This window comes from Nerophis lumbriciformis, linkage group LG16 (genome assembly GCF_033978685.3).
Source record: "Nerophis lumbriciformis linkage group LG16, RoL_Nlum_v2.1, whole genome shotgun sequence".
Classification (NCBI taxonomy): Eukaryota; Metazoa; Chordata; class Actinopteri; order Syngnathiformes; family Syngnathidae; genus Nerophis; species Nerophis lumbriciformis.
This window is the reverse complement of record NC_084563.2, coordinates 30640422-30654967: the sequence shown is the minus strand read 5'-3', so window position 1 is coordinate 30654967 and position 14546 is coordinate 30640422. Positions and strand designations below refer to the sequence as shown.

Genomic DNA, 14546 nt, shown 5'->3' with positions numbered 1-14546 from the left:
AGGAGACAGAGTAGATGGCGGCGGTGGCCGAGCCAGTCGGAGAACCGGAACCGGTGGCCGAGCCGGGAGGAGCCTAGGCAGCGGTGGCCGAACCAAGCGGTGAGCCGGAGCCGGCGGCCGAGGCGGAGGGAGTAGGTCCGAGCCTGCTGTGGGCTGGGACCGCACAAACTTGGCTTTCAAGTCCTCCAAGAACTGTTCGATCCAGAACGTCGGCTGAGCGTCGCCGACAGGGGTCCCTGCGAGGTCACAGTCTGGCTCAAAGATTATGTCAGGGGCTCGCATGGCTGCAGTAGTAGCAGCGATCCCAAGATGCAGGAACCAGGAGAGTAAAGAGCAGGTAAGATGCTTTAGATATCATCATCATCAAAAGAAGAGAATGACGCAGTCTGGCATGTACAGTTCTTAACAATAGTCAATCTTCGAGCACTGAGGAACGCGCGAGACAAGCATAAATACAAACATGCTGATTGGCAGCAGGTGTGGGAAAACACTGCTCTCTGCGGGACAAGCAGGAAATGGAAACAAAATAAGAGCACTGATAGGAAATAATTACAAAACAAAGAAGCACAAACAGAAATGAAGTGACAGATCGTCACCCATTGGTATATAATTGCTTTTCTGTCCATAATATTGCCTTTAAACAGCAAAACTCTTTCACTGACAATAAGTTCAGAATGAGAGTGGTAAATGCTCACCCATCCTGTACTTTGAGCTGCTAGCAAGAGTGACTAAAAACTACCCATCCAGTTGTTTATCCTGTGCAATGTCATTGGAAGGCTACAGCCTATCCCAGTTGCCTGACAATCTTATTGGCTCTAAACCTTTGGCAGTGCCATTTCATCATTGATGTCCCTCTGCTTCCATTGTCTTACCTTGATCACCTTGCCAAGAAGTCCAAAACTTTTGTGAACCAATCACTTGTTCCACGTCTGCCACAAACCCAATCCACAAATAGTATTCCTTCTCAGTAAGTGCTATAAACCTTTGGCACTGCCATCATTAAAATCCCACTGCTTCCATGGTCATGCCTTGATCATCTTGCCAAGACGTCCAAAACTGTGGTGAACACTGCTTCCATGGTCTTGCCTTGATTACCTTGCCAAGAAGTCCAAAACTGTGGTGAATTATTGTGAAGCAATCACTTGTTCCATGTCTACTGCAACCCTAATCGACAGGTGACAGAATTCCTTCTTTGGGAACAAACTTTTCACCGTGGCTAGCGGTAGCTATATTGATGCTGTATGGTGTGCAAAAAAAGGAGAAAACAAGTAAACAACTTTTTCCAGGTCTACAGACAGAAAGTAGCCTGGTAAAGCCACGAGTTACTACCATATCAATATCACAACCAGAAAAAGTATCTGAACCAAAGGTGAGACAGATTTTCTTTTCTCCAGATTGGCGTCAGTATGTGACACTGTGTTTGATTAAGTTCAAGATTTCAAGTGCCTGCCCTTGCTCAAAGATAGATTTGTTAAACAAACCTTTTGGCCTATCGGGTTAGCTTTTCAATATTGGACTGTGAAGAAAATCCTGTAATAACTTTTGTGAGGTTTCCAAATAAAGATGCAGACGAAGGAATTTCACCTTCCTAGGAACTATCCCCCAACCAGATTAAACAGTGTTTGCAACATCTGTCATCATCCAAGAAAATCAGAAAGTAGCCACTCTTCCTTTCAAGGCCCAACTGCTACAATGGGCAAGACCAAAGAGCTGTCAAAAGAGACCAGAGACAAAATTGTAGAGCTCCACAAAGCTGGAAAAGGCTATTGGACAATTGTGAAGCAGCTTGGTGAGAATCGATAAACTGTTGCAGCAATTGTTAGAAAATGGAAGATGCTAAACATGACAGGTGGTCGGTACACTAAGTTAGTCCAATTTCCCAAATAGTTCGGCTCTAAATAAGCCTCCTACAGCCAATGGAAACTTTGATCCAACCGTGTTCGGTTTTTGAAAGTCGGACTAACACACCTACATTATGCGAAAACCATACCTCTCGAGGGGGTGTGTGTGGCTGGAGTTGACCCTTTGTATTGCGCATGCGCCGGTTCTTTACTCGCGAGATATAACCCAGTTCAATAAAAACATAGCAACAATTGTAATGAGTGTTTATTTGCTTTACAAATTAAAGGAAAAGAACATTTTGAAATGAATCAATGGTAGAAAAGGAGAAACAGAGATTTATTTAAGAAGGTAGCTAAGGAAATGAAAAAAATACCCACTTAAATCGGACTCCCGAGCGAAATACGAATGAGATGAATGATAATAAAGTGTACGCAAACCTCTTCATGCTGCATTTGTGCACTCCAAACTGATGAACAATAACTCTGTATTGTATACAACTGGCAAGATAGTCTAGAACAATAACAACCTTCATCTGGTAGATATCAGAGGAGGCACGAACGTTTTTTCCTTCAGATTTAAAACTCCTTCCATCAATCCCAAAAGCCTTACGAATGAACTTCAAGACATTCAAAAGTTTTGTTTCCATGATTTTTGTCCAAAAATTCCTTTGAAAAAAACTCTTCCGCCGGTCTTTCTTTGCACTGAACATGCATCCGATACCTTCTTGGTAGTAGCGTCATATCTGTAGCGCAATCCAAGATAATTTCTTGATGCTGTCTACTATTTACCATCAGCACGGCCATTAGAGACGTAATATTTCTAATCTGTGCCAATACTACAGTGGACATCACTTTAAATAAGTTATAAAGATCCGCAATGCCTAGTGGGATTCATAGGTCAACCGGAAAACCAGAGAAATCAGACTAATTTAGTGCATGGAAACATAGTGATTGTGGCACTCAAAGGTGTACCGTCGGGTCGATTTACGCTTGGTTTATGCGTCTGAATAGCGTTCGTTGTTAGCATATGCAGCACAATTTACCGCCAAAACGCGAAGCACTGTGTTTTCTCACTTAGCAACCACGACGCTCATTTATTATTTAGCTTGTTAGCTTTCTGCGTCATTTTTCCCTGTGTGAGCTAACAATGGCGGCTAAAGAGTGACAGAGGTGATATTTAGAGCTGTGTTTATCTGATGTACCCAAAAGCAACCACTCAGTCATTAGGTCAGCGTTGCCACGTTAGGAGGTTAGATTTTTTTATCACCTCATCCAATGCTGGAGGGGGAGGTGCGAGCCGGCATCTTGTGAGCTGTTGCTTCGACGCAGGGGAAAAAAAACGTGCTTTGGTCCTTTCAGTACTGATGAACGGCAGCCCAAAAAAACCCTAATATTTTAACAGACATTTTTAGAATTAGAAATTGGCAATCAAAGATGTTTTACATTTCAAGGTTGTAAAAAAAAAAAAATTGACAGAAAAATGACAAATTTTCAATTTTCACACTACAACCCATTGCTTGACAAACCCAAGCGCGCATTAAAAAAGTATTTTTCCAGTGACGTAGAGCAAGGAGCCATTGTGGGCCACAGGGGAAAAGGGAGTGGGGGAAGGGCGAGTGCAGCGTGGGCTAGCTTGTGCTCTCGCGAGTTTGCAACAGCCTGAAAGATCGTTGGATGTTTGCTGATTATGTCACCAAACATCGCACACTGCTCACGACCATATATGGCAAGGGAATCCTTAAATACTGAAATTAGCCTATGTTACAAATGTACTTTCAGGAGAGACAGATTGTATGTAAATCGTATCTCCTGTCATGATTAGAACATTTCAAATCAGAAACAAGGAAACAACCGTGTCTTAAACTCCAAATAACCTGTGTAGCCTACTTTTGTCATAGCTTTAGCTCTTGTCTGTTGAAATTCCCTTTGTGCTGCAATGGTTTAGTCCGTCCGGACTGTAAAAACCTCCAAGTGGAGCAGGCAGACTGCTGCTGTTGGGGGAGGGGTATTGCTGCTCTCCCTCTGCCACTTGATTTCAGACCCGTCTGTTTGGTGCTAGCTCTAGTCCGGCCGTAGAAACTTGAATAGTTGGCCTATTTCAAAGCCGCTTTGTACATTATGTAATAAAAAAAAACCCCATCAAAGAACTACATTACACTTTTACAATAACTGATTGGCATTGATGTTTGTTTCCACTTCTGTAGCATTATAGGTCAACATTTTGTCATTGTGTTGTTTTTTTGGCACCCACAGGAGCTCACGGAGTATGATCGCGCTAAAAACTACTCCACATGCGCTTAGTGAAAATAGCACGGCTACCATCCCCCACCTTTTCTTCCCTTTTTTCCTTCTAGTCACTCTGTGCTAGCTTGTGACGGAAGAGAAGCACATCCTGCGCACTCCTCTTTAGCAGGCTAGAACGCACTGCTTCTGTATTGCTAATTATTTGCTGGCTCTAACTAAATTGTTACTTTTTCAGATTTTTAAGATTCCTAGCACCTGTTCAGAGCTTTGCACCGTGGGTACAATATTCAACTCAACTCGTAACATGTCACATGCTATGTTGTGAATTAACATGCTAACTAAACTGCAACCAAAATAGACTAAAATGTATGTTTTACTTTAGCTGTTGAATCCCCCGTTTGTTCCTAAATGGTTTAGTCCGGGCTGGGCTGCAAAAGCTCCAACTGAAGCAGGCAGGCTGCTGCAGTGGGGGAAGGGTGTTGCCGCTCTGTCTCTATCTGGGTTTGAGACCCATCTATTTAGCTAGCGACACTGCAACCGTAAAACTTTCACGTATTTAAAAGCGGCTTCTTATTCTATAAAAGTTTTTAAAAAATCGCAAAATATGTACATTAATTGGAAAGCATTCTTTTTAACCTATTGCTGGGATTTTACTGACGTCACGTCCCGCCCGTTAAATATGCATGGTGGTCAAGCTAGCTCTGTTCTCAATGGGTACTAGGCGCGATTTAGCCTTTCACGAAGAAAAAAGGCCCTGGGCGGAAGAGTGCGAGATTTTACGAAACGACGACGAGAAAAGCAGCTCACACCCCATCATCTATAGTTATATTTTGTTAAATACGGGGAAAAACATGCTACTCATAAAAGGCGCCTGCAACAGCAACAAACAGGGCAGTAGACCCGGAGTTAAATCATAAAATGTAACCATACCCGCACAAAAACAATGCATATTTATCCGGGAGAGTCTTGATACCAGGGCTTGGCCGATAATACGATATAAATATATATCGCGATGGGTACAAGGCGCCATTTCTTGAAAGTTCTTTGAGAGGTATTCAAAAAGGGCGGAAGAGTGCACGATTTTACGAAACGACGAGGAGAAAAGCAGCTCACACTCCGTCATCTATAGTTATATTTTGATAAATACCGGGAAAAACACGCTACTCATAAAATGCGCCTGCAACAGCAACAAACATGGCAGTAGACATAATTGATGTCAATCTAAAATGTGTCTGATACATTTTTTTATATTTATTTGTTTTTTGGTCGGAAGAAACCAGAGTTTATGACGCAAGATTCGTTTGGGAACTCGGCAAACAGGAAGTGTCACTGAGCAATGGGAGGGACACACTAACAGCCAATCACGTAACAGTATCAACTACCGAGTGTTACACCTTTCCTGCTGTTCGGCTCCCAGTCGCAGACCGTAGTCGAGGAGTGCAGGGAAGACGTTCCCTCCAGTAACAATGTTTTTGTCGGGGATAACAGCCTTCACTTTACCCGACAATGTGTCAGGGCTTGGCCGATAATACGATATCAATATATATCGCGATGGGTACAAGGCGCCATTTCTTGAAAGTTCCTTGAGAGGTATTCAAAAAGGGCGGAAGAGTGCACGATTTTACAAACGACGAGAAAAGCAGCTCACACTCCATCATCTATAGTTATATTTTGATAAATACCGGGAAAAACACGCTACTCATAAAAAGCGCCTACAACAGCAACAAACATGGCAGTAGACACAAAGTTAAATCATTAAATGCAACCTCACCCGAGCAAAAACGATGCATATTTATTCGGGAGAGTCGATAATACGATATCAATATATATCGCGATAGACACATAATTGATGTCAATCTAAAATGTGTCTGATACATTTTTTTATATTTATTTGTTTTTTGGTCGGAAGAAACCAGAGATTATGACGCAAGATTCGTTTGGGAACTCGGCAAACAGGAAGTGTCACTGAGCAATGGGAGGGACACACTAACAGCCAATCACGTAACAGTATAAACTACCGAGTATTACACCTTTCCTGCTGTTCGGCTCCTAGTCGCAGACCGTAGTCGAGGAGTGCAGGGAAGACGTTCCCTCCAGTAACAATGTTTTTGTCGGGGGTAACAGCCTCCACTTTACCCGACAATGGGTCTGCCAAGCTCTGCTTTCGGGTCGGAACGATGAGGCTGCCGATTCTGTGACAATTCGGTCGCTCTATTCTTATTTCTGCAGGACACAACCATCCAGTCGCCACTACTGCTACTTGCTACCGCTGGCTCACTGACGTCACTCACCCAACACACTGCCATTCTTAAAGGAGCACGCACACACATACGCTACTCTCATACCACTAGTGTGGTTACACCGTCTTTCTGTCTCGCTGTGGATTCTCTGCATGGTGTGAGAAGAGAAACTGTGTTATCTTGATACATCAACTCAGTAACAGAAACTTGTCTTTAGTTTTGTTGGTTTTAATGCAGACATCCTGACACTTCCAATGTGTGAGTTCAACTAGTAGCGTCCCAAACTACTCTGAGTAGTGTTCAATATTTTATTACCTCATCCAACCTGGCGACCAGATACTCTCCACTGATAAATAGCACTCTTGGTCATTTGGAAATTGTTGAATGTGTTTATTGGCAGACTTATATAAGTCATACAAATATCAATAATTATCTATCGATCAATATAAATAACATATTTCGTGATATAGTTTTCGCCCAGCCCTACTTGATACCAATGTCCTTGACCCAGCCATACACAAAGAAGTTGTAGACCTCCATGCTTTTCCAAGTTTCCATCTGTTTTGTCGTGTAGAACGACGTCTGGAGCACAATAGTTCCATATTTCTGGGAATCCAACCAACATATAATCCTTTATCACTTTTTTTTTGATACAGTATAGAGATCCAATCCATTGCCTAGTTAGATTTCTTGCTTTTTGAAGGAAGATTTAAGCTTTATTTGTACTCAGATAGTTAACAGCCATCTTGGCTTGGTTGACCACCACTGGTTTTCACTTTTTGGAAGAATACAAGCAATTGGGAGACTTATTTGTTGTCGTTCAAAACCCATTCAGAACCAGGTTTACATACTTGTGCGACCTTGATGCTGTTTGTTCGCTTTTTTTGTAATTTTGCTTTTTGCAACCATAATATGAACATTGTTTTTTCTTTACACCCCCCAAAAAAGATCTTCCGCAGTCGGGCAACGCTTAAGAATACTCAACATGTGCTTAGTGAAAATTAGCGCTGCTACCATCCCCCACCTTTTCTTCCCCGTTTCCTTCTGATCCGCCTGTGCTAGCCCGTGACGGAAGGAAAGACAACCTTGAGCACTCCCGTTTTGCAGCCCTAGGAGGCGGTTGAGTTTGCACCTATCTGTTCCAGACCTGTTTGTGGTGTAACTGAAAATATGTAGATTTATTTCCAGAGTCATAGGCTACTAGATTAAACCACTTAGTTGCTACGTTAGGAATAATGTTGGTATGTTGGAGACTGTCTTCTGTTACCTGAACTGAAATATGTGAAGAAAGCTCAGCACTTGTCTGTTAAACCCCCCCACCCCTCGGTGCTGCAATGGTTTAGTCCGGGTCGGACTGTAAAACTTGCAACTGGAGCAGGCAGGCTGCTGTTGTGGGGGAGGGGTGTTGCCGCTCTGCCTCATGATTTCAGACCCGTCTGTTCGGTGCTAGCTGCACTCCAACCGTAGAAACTTCCACTGTTTATTTCAAAGCTGCTTCTTTGAACAAACATCAAAGCACTGCACACGTGTTCTGTAACTGGCTAGCATTGTTTTGTAACCTCTTGGGGAAAGTCGGTGGACTCTCCTTTGCCACATTTGCTTCTGTTTGTTCTCTATCATTATGTGGTTGATGCAGATTATTATTAAAAAAAAAAATTTGACAGCCTTAAAGCTAGCAACGTTTAGGAGTACGAGACATGCACTCAGTAAAAACTACTGCTACCATCCCCCACCTTTTCTTCCCCTTTTTCCTTTTAATCAGCCTGTGCTAGCCTGTGAGAGAAGCGACATGAAATTATGCGCACACCGGTTTGGCAACCTAGAAGGCGGCAAATTTCCTAGCTTGATTATGCTCTAATTGAGAATTGTTGTTGCTATTTGTCATTGATGTCTTAGCCCACGTCTGCAGAGGCCGGCACTCAGGTCCCTAAAAAAAACCACCACATTCTGAACGGCGTTTGGAGATTTGCACAGACCTTGCTTGTGTGACCAGGTGAAGATTTGACGCAAAATGGACTTGCATGAAAAACCGGGACAGTGAAAAGCCTCTGCTTGTCTCTGGTCCGGGTGATGTTGACAGGCTAGCATGTATGAAACAGGCAGACTGCAGAGAGAGAGAGGGAACACAATTAGCGTACAGATAATTAATAATAGATTGTGCTTTTTTTTTTAACCCCATACACTTTTACCTACTGTGTGTATGATTAGCATGATGAGTATGATTGTTGTAACATAAGACGTGGTTGTGCACTAAAAGACCTGGTGGCCATTTTGAGTTCAGTGAATCCAGATGAGATCAGAGTGAGGACGGGCGAGGGGGAAGGGAACCATATGCACCGTGCGCTTTATTGTTGGAATGCACTCCCAAAGCTCTCATTTCATTTTTAATTGGCATGCTAAAGTAAACATTTTCCAAAGGTTTTTAGAAAAAAAAATAAGAGCGTGTGAAAGTTGAAGATCCAATTTAAAAAAACAAAAACAAAAAAAAACCTCCACTTGCATCGTCGCAAGGTTCGTGCACTTTCCGTCACCTGATGAAACATTTTAGGGGCAGAAACATCCAAACTGGGGTGAAAATGTTTATGTAAACAGTCCAAGCACACAACGTGGTCTCTTAGCAACAACAACAAGTCTACAAGCATTTTGTCCCTTTTTCTGTCCTTTTTCTTACGTGACTATGCAGATTTCTGCTACTTTCTTGTTCCTTTGGATGTTTTTTTTTTTCTCCCTTCCTGTGCGGTAGGCGGAGTCTGTTCAAGGACTCCCGGAGTGTTGGTCACGTCTCATGCCGCTCACAGGAGAACTGGTGGCCATTTTGTGTTTCTGCACTCCAGGTGGGGGGGTTGGGCACACAGCGATCACGCGGCTTGTTCTACAAGATAGGGCTTCCTCATTTGCAAAGTAAAGTTCATTTTGATCACAGTTCAACATTTCTTCATTATAAAGAAGGAATTGTTTTTGTCAAAAAAAATGAGGTCACATTTTTGTGATGAAAATTTTTTGTAAAAATGTTTTTTATTTGAAAAAATATATTTTTTTGTATGTTTCCAAATAATTGCAAGCAAATGTTTCCTCCTTTCTGTGAAAAAACCCCATCCCTGAGTTAAAATGGTTGAGTCCATTCAATAACAGCCCTGCCCTCTGTGGGGGAGTGCAGATGGAAGCTTTGTATGTTTCTGTCTTTGCTCCGTCTTCCATAGCAGGCTGCAAGGCTAACATGCTAGCACTGGCTAGCTGCCATTTTCCTTGTTACTCTGAAGAAAATGTACATTTTCCGTTGAGTGCTGACTTATTAATATTTGTTTTTATTTGTACTTTATGGACTTGCTAAAAATACTAATTAAACCTGAGATGAAATAGCTCTTTTAGGCTCATTTAATTACCATTAATGAGGGACAAGCGGTACAAAATGGATGTATGGATGGATGGATGGTACTATTTCAGTTCTTGAATATTGTATCTTCTAGTCTTGTTGTTTGACTCAGCTTCACCACCACCGGTTCAATAGTTCGGTCCGAGTTGAATCTGTATGAATGAAAAATTACAAGAAACTGACACCTTCAACTCATAAGCCCACATGTATATATGTATATGTATGTATGTGTATATATGTATGTATATATATATACACACATATAAATATATATATATATATGTGTGTGTGTGTGTGTGTGTGTGTGTGTGTGTATATCTATATATAGACATACATACATACATAAATAGATATATGTATACTGTATATAGGTGTATATCTATGTATATATATATATATATATATATATATATATATATATATATATATATATATATATATATATATATATATATATATATATATATCCATCCATCCATCCATTTTCTACCGCTTATCCCTTTCGGGGTCGCGGGGGGTGCTGGAGCCTATCTCAGCTACAATCGGGCGGAAGGCGGGGTACATATAGATATATAATATATCTATATATTTATATACACAATATATAGTGTAAATTCCGGACTATAAGCCGCTAGTTTTTTTTTTTACGCTTTGAACCCAGCTGCCTAATACATTTCTGTATTTTTTTCTTTAACAGCCATTATGTTTCGTATTCAATAATTTAATAATTTTCATTCAACACATACAGAAACAATAAAAAGCGTTTTATTGTTTGTGCTGTGGCGCCATCTTTTGGCCAAGTTCGCTCACTGCAGGTGTCACGGGTTGAAAGTGTACCTCCTGCCTTAAACCGGAAGTAAAACCGCCCATAGCCTTCGAAAGGATTCTTCACTCATCACTTTAAGCAACGTTTGTCAGTTTTACAATATAACTAAAACAATTCTTACTTACTAAAGCATCTCATGTGTGTTTACGTGGACCCCGACTTAAACAAGTTGAAATACTTATTCGGGTGTTACCATTTAGTGGTCAATTGTACGGAATATGTACTTCACTGTGCAATCTACTCATAAAAGTATCAATCAATCAATCAATCAATGTCTGCAGGAGTGTTTTCATGCATATTTGTACCTGCTATCGTAATATAATCAAGCTAGCGTCGTTAACGTGAGCTACTATACTAACACGTTTACGAGTGTCTGTTAGTATTAACTTACAATGGCGCCATCTTTTGGACAAGTTCGCTCACTGCAGGTGTCGCGGGTGGAAAGTGTACTTCCTGTCTTAATGCCTTAAATCGAAAGTAAAACCGTCCATAGCTTTTGAAAGGATTCTTTATTCGTCACTCCAAGCAACATTTGTAAGTTTTACAATATAACTAAAACAATTCTTACTTACTAAATCGTCCCATGTGTGATGTCTGTAGGAGTGTTTTCATGCATATTTGTACGTGCTATCGTAATGTAATCAAGCTAGCGCCGTTAACATTATCTACTAGCTAGCATGTTTACAAGTGTCTGTTAGTATTAACTTATAATGGCGCCATCTTTTGGACAAGTTCGCTCACTACAGGTGTTGCGGGTTGAAAGTGTACTTCCTGTCTTAATGCCTTAAACCGAAAGTAAAACCGTCCATAGCTTTTGAAAGGATTCTTTATTCATCACTCCAAGCAACATTTGTAAGTTTTACAATATAACTAAAACAATTCTTACTTACTAAATCGTCCCATGTGTGATGTCTGTAGGAGTGTTTTCATGCATATTTGTACGTGCTATCGTAATGTAATCAAGCTAGCGCCGTTAACATTAGCTACTATGCTAGCATGTTTACAAGTGTCTGTTAGTATTAACTTACAATGGCGCCATCTTTTGGACAAGTTCGTTCACTGCAGGTGTCGCGGGTTGAAAGTGTACTTCCTGTCTTAATGCCTTAAACCGAAAGTAAAACCGTCCATAGCTTTTGAAAGGATTCTTTATTCGTCACTCCAAGCAACGTTTGTAAGTTTTACAATATAACTAAAACAATTTTTATTTACCAAATCGTCCCATGTGTGATGTCTGTAGGAGTGTTTTCATGCATATTTGTACGTGCTATCGTAATGTATTTAAGCTAGCGCCGTTAACATTAGCTACTATGCTAACACGTTTACGAGTGTCTGTTAGTATTAACTTACAATGGCGCCATCTTTTGGACAAGTTCGCTCACTGCAGATGTTGCGGGTTGAAAGTGTACTTCCTGTCTCAATGCCTTAAACCGGAAGTAAAACCGCCCATAGCCTTCGAAAGGATTCTTTATTCGTCACTCCAAGCAAGGTTTGTAAGTTTTACAATATAACTAAAACAATTCTTACTTATTAAAGTGTCCCATGTGTAATGTCTGTAGGAGTGTTTTCATGCATATTTGTACCTGCTATCGTAATGTAATCAAGCTAGTGTCGTTAACATTAGCTATTATGCTAACACGTTTACGGGTGTTTGTTAGTATTATTAACTTACAACGGCATTTTTTTGGTTTGTTTCAGTTTCACAAATTCCTTAGTAAATTCACTAAAATGCCACTGTTGAGTTATTGAGTCTGTTTAGCTGATTGGAGAGCTAGCTTCTGCAGCTAGCGGGTCCATGACTTCTGTTTTGGTTGATCTACCGTGTTCCACACACCGTTTAGAAACAATTCAGGTATGTAAATAAACATTTACAAAACATTACCGTGTATATAACTCATTTCACAACGAACATATCTGCGACTTATAGTCCAGTGCCGCTAATATATGGGAAAACAATTATTTATTCTCAAATTTAGTGGGTCCGGCTTATATATGATATGTTTAGCCTCATCCTCCAATGATACGAATACTTGTTAATAATGCCTAATATAAAAAAGGCTTTGATTAATATTAGTTCAGGGGAGTGGCTCCACACATTATGTGTATATGACTATACAAAGACATGAATCGACATTGGCCGATCACATACTTTTTCACCATTGTGCATTTGGCAGGTAGGGAGACTGTATACAATAACATTAAAATATTACCTTTAGGAAAAATGGTACAGTCCAAAGTCGGCGCCTCCCCTTCTGCTTTTGTTACTCCTTCAAAGAAATGTCTTTATGATGTGTGTCGTAATCATTTAATTATTTTTCAATTGTTTGACTTTTAAGTTGTTCCTATTCAAATATTGGCCGTGAACGACGCCTTTTATGTTCAAAGTGAATTTTTGATCTTTAAAACAACTTGACTTCATGCAAATGTACAGACGTAACAACCCGCCCCCGCAGGAACGTCAAGTCTCAGGTTACCACTGAAAACCGGAGGAGAGCTTCTGTTGTGTTCAGACTTTAGAACATGGTTCCTAAACACACGTTATATTATAGTAGTCCACCTCAAAAAAAAAAAAAAGGACATTGATCTCCCCCTGCCCTTTTCCAGAATGGTTCAGTCTGTACCGGCGGGAGGTTTTCCATACAGGGTACTATTCCGTGCTAGGTTTGGGGGAGGGGTGTTGCTACGCAACTGCGGGTGCATTCTACTCCCCTTCTGTCTAGCTAGAGAAGATCTTCACAATCACTGCGCTGCACCGTAGCTACAGACATGACATTTATCATATTCATAATGGACCTACTGTGTATGAAACTAATAACAATAAATTGTTATTTTGAAAGTAATGTTTTATTTAGTGTTGCACAATTCAGATTTTACCATCTGTATTGAGAGATTTTAGACCCATATTACAAGATAAACCCCTTATTTTTTGGAAGCTCATCTTGTATTTGACATTGTTTATAGGGTTAGGCGCAATAAGTGTTCAACTTCAGCCTAAACCCTTTCGGTCTGCAACATTTTGAATTATGAATGTACAACTGTTTGTTTATGTAAAATTGTTTGTTTACTTTGTTGACCACTGACCGAAGAAATAATAAACTAAACAAATGATTCCATACCAGGATGCACCCCCCCCCCCCCCGCTCAGGTCAAAATGGTCCAATCCTAAAAGCTCCTCCTCCTTCCGACTATGTTTTCCTGCAGGCACGCACGGCCTCTCCCTTCCCCCAACATCATAAAGCATCAAAGGCCTCGATCTCGCAAATCGCCCCGCTAAAGACGTAAAGGACTTTTTGTTTTTGAAACATAGTGACTTTTATCTTCATATATATCTCTACTCACTGGTTGTAACTTGCTTTTAAGTGACCAGACCAAGAAGTTAGCTCTGTAGTGGTAATGGAATGCTAATTTAGTATTGCTTTGGTGTAGGACCATGGCCAGGATCACATGATCAACCACGGTTTTAGTGCTGTAATGGATGCACTGCACTGTCAAATTGCATTGCATACAATCCATAATCCCTATAAGTTCACACATGCAGTCAACAAAGTGATTATTTAGGATGTTTTGTGACATTCTCCACCTTGATTATTAAAAATCCAAGGCACCATGGTGCACACACCCTATGCCCAGACCCCCCCTACACCTGGCTACAAGGTGGGCTAGTCCTGAAAGAGCTCCTCCCCCCTCCTTCCTTTTATGTTGTCTGCAGGGCCTGCTCAGCTCTTCCCTTCCCCCACAATCTCAAAGCAACAAAAGCCTCAATTGCAAACTAAAGGTGGACAATCCTGCGAGTCCTTAGCATGCTCGCACTCATTCTAGACCTTTCTGTGCAGATATAGAAGTGAGTTGGTGCACTCTTCTCAACTTAACCTCACGTTTGTTGTCAAGGTCATTGTTTGTTATGCTAAGCTAAGTTAGCATTTCAGCTACTGTTTTTTTTTACGATGTAAAGGAGCGAGGTTTTGCACCGGAGGCTTCACACAAATCCGTGGTAAGGTTGCAACTGTGACACGCGCGTGATCGGC

At 41.0% G+C, this 14546-nt stretch overlaps 1 protein-coding gene across 6 annotated transcripts in view; it reads left to right on the top strand.

The window, feature by feature from the left end:
* The window catches only part of atf7ip (activating transcription factor 7 interacting protein), a 72793-nt gene that overhangs the window by 19227 nt on the left and 39020 nt on the right, over positions 1-14546 (top strand). For 2 of the 6 annotated variants that reach the window (XM_061976964.1, XM_061976970.1), the window contains exon 1: positions 266-337. The exons of 2 other annotated variants lie outside the window; for them this stretch is intronic. In XM_061976964.1, coding sequence (XP_061832948.1) covers positions 266-337 — 72 coding nt within the window. Of the gene's footprint in view, positions 1-265; positions 338-13644; positions 14363-14385; positions 14513-14546 lie in introns of those variants that run through there. 2 more of the 6 variants (XM_061976967.2, XM_061976969.1) reach the window with 2 other exon arrangements.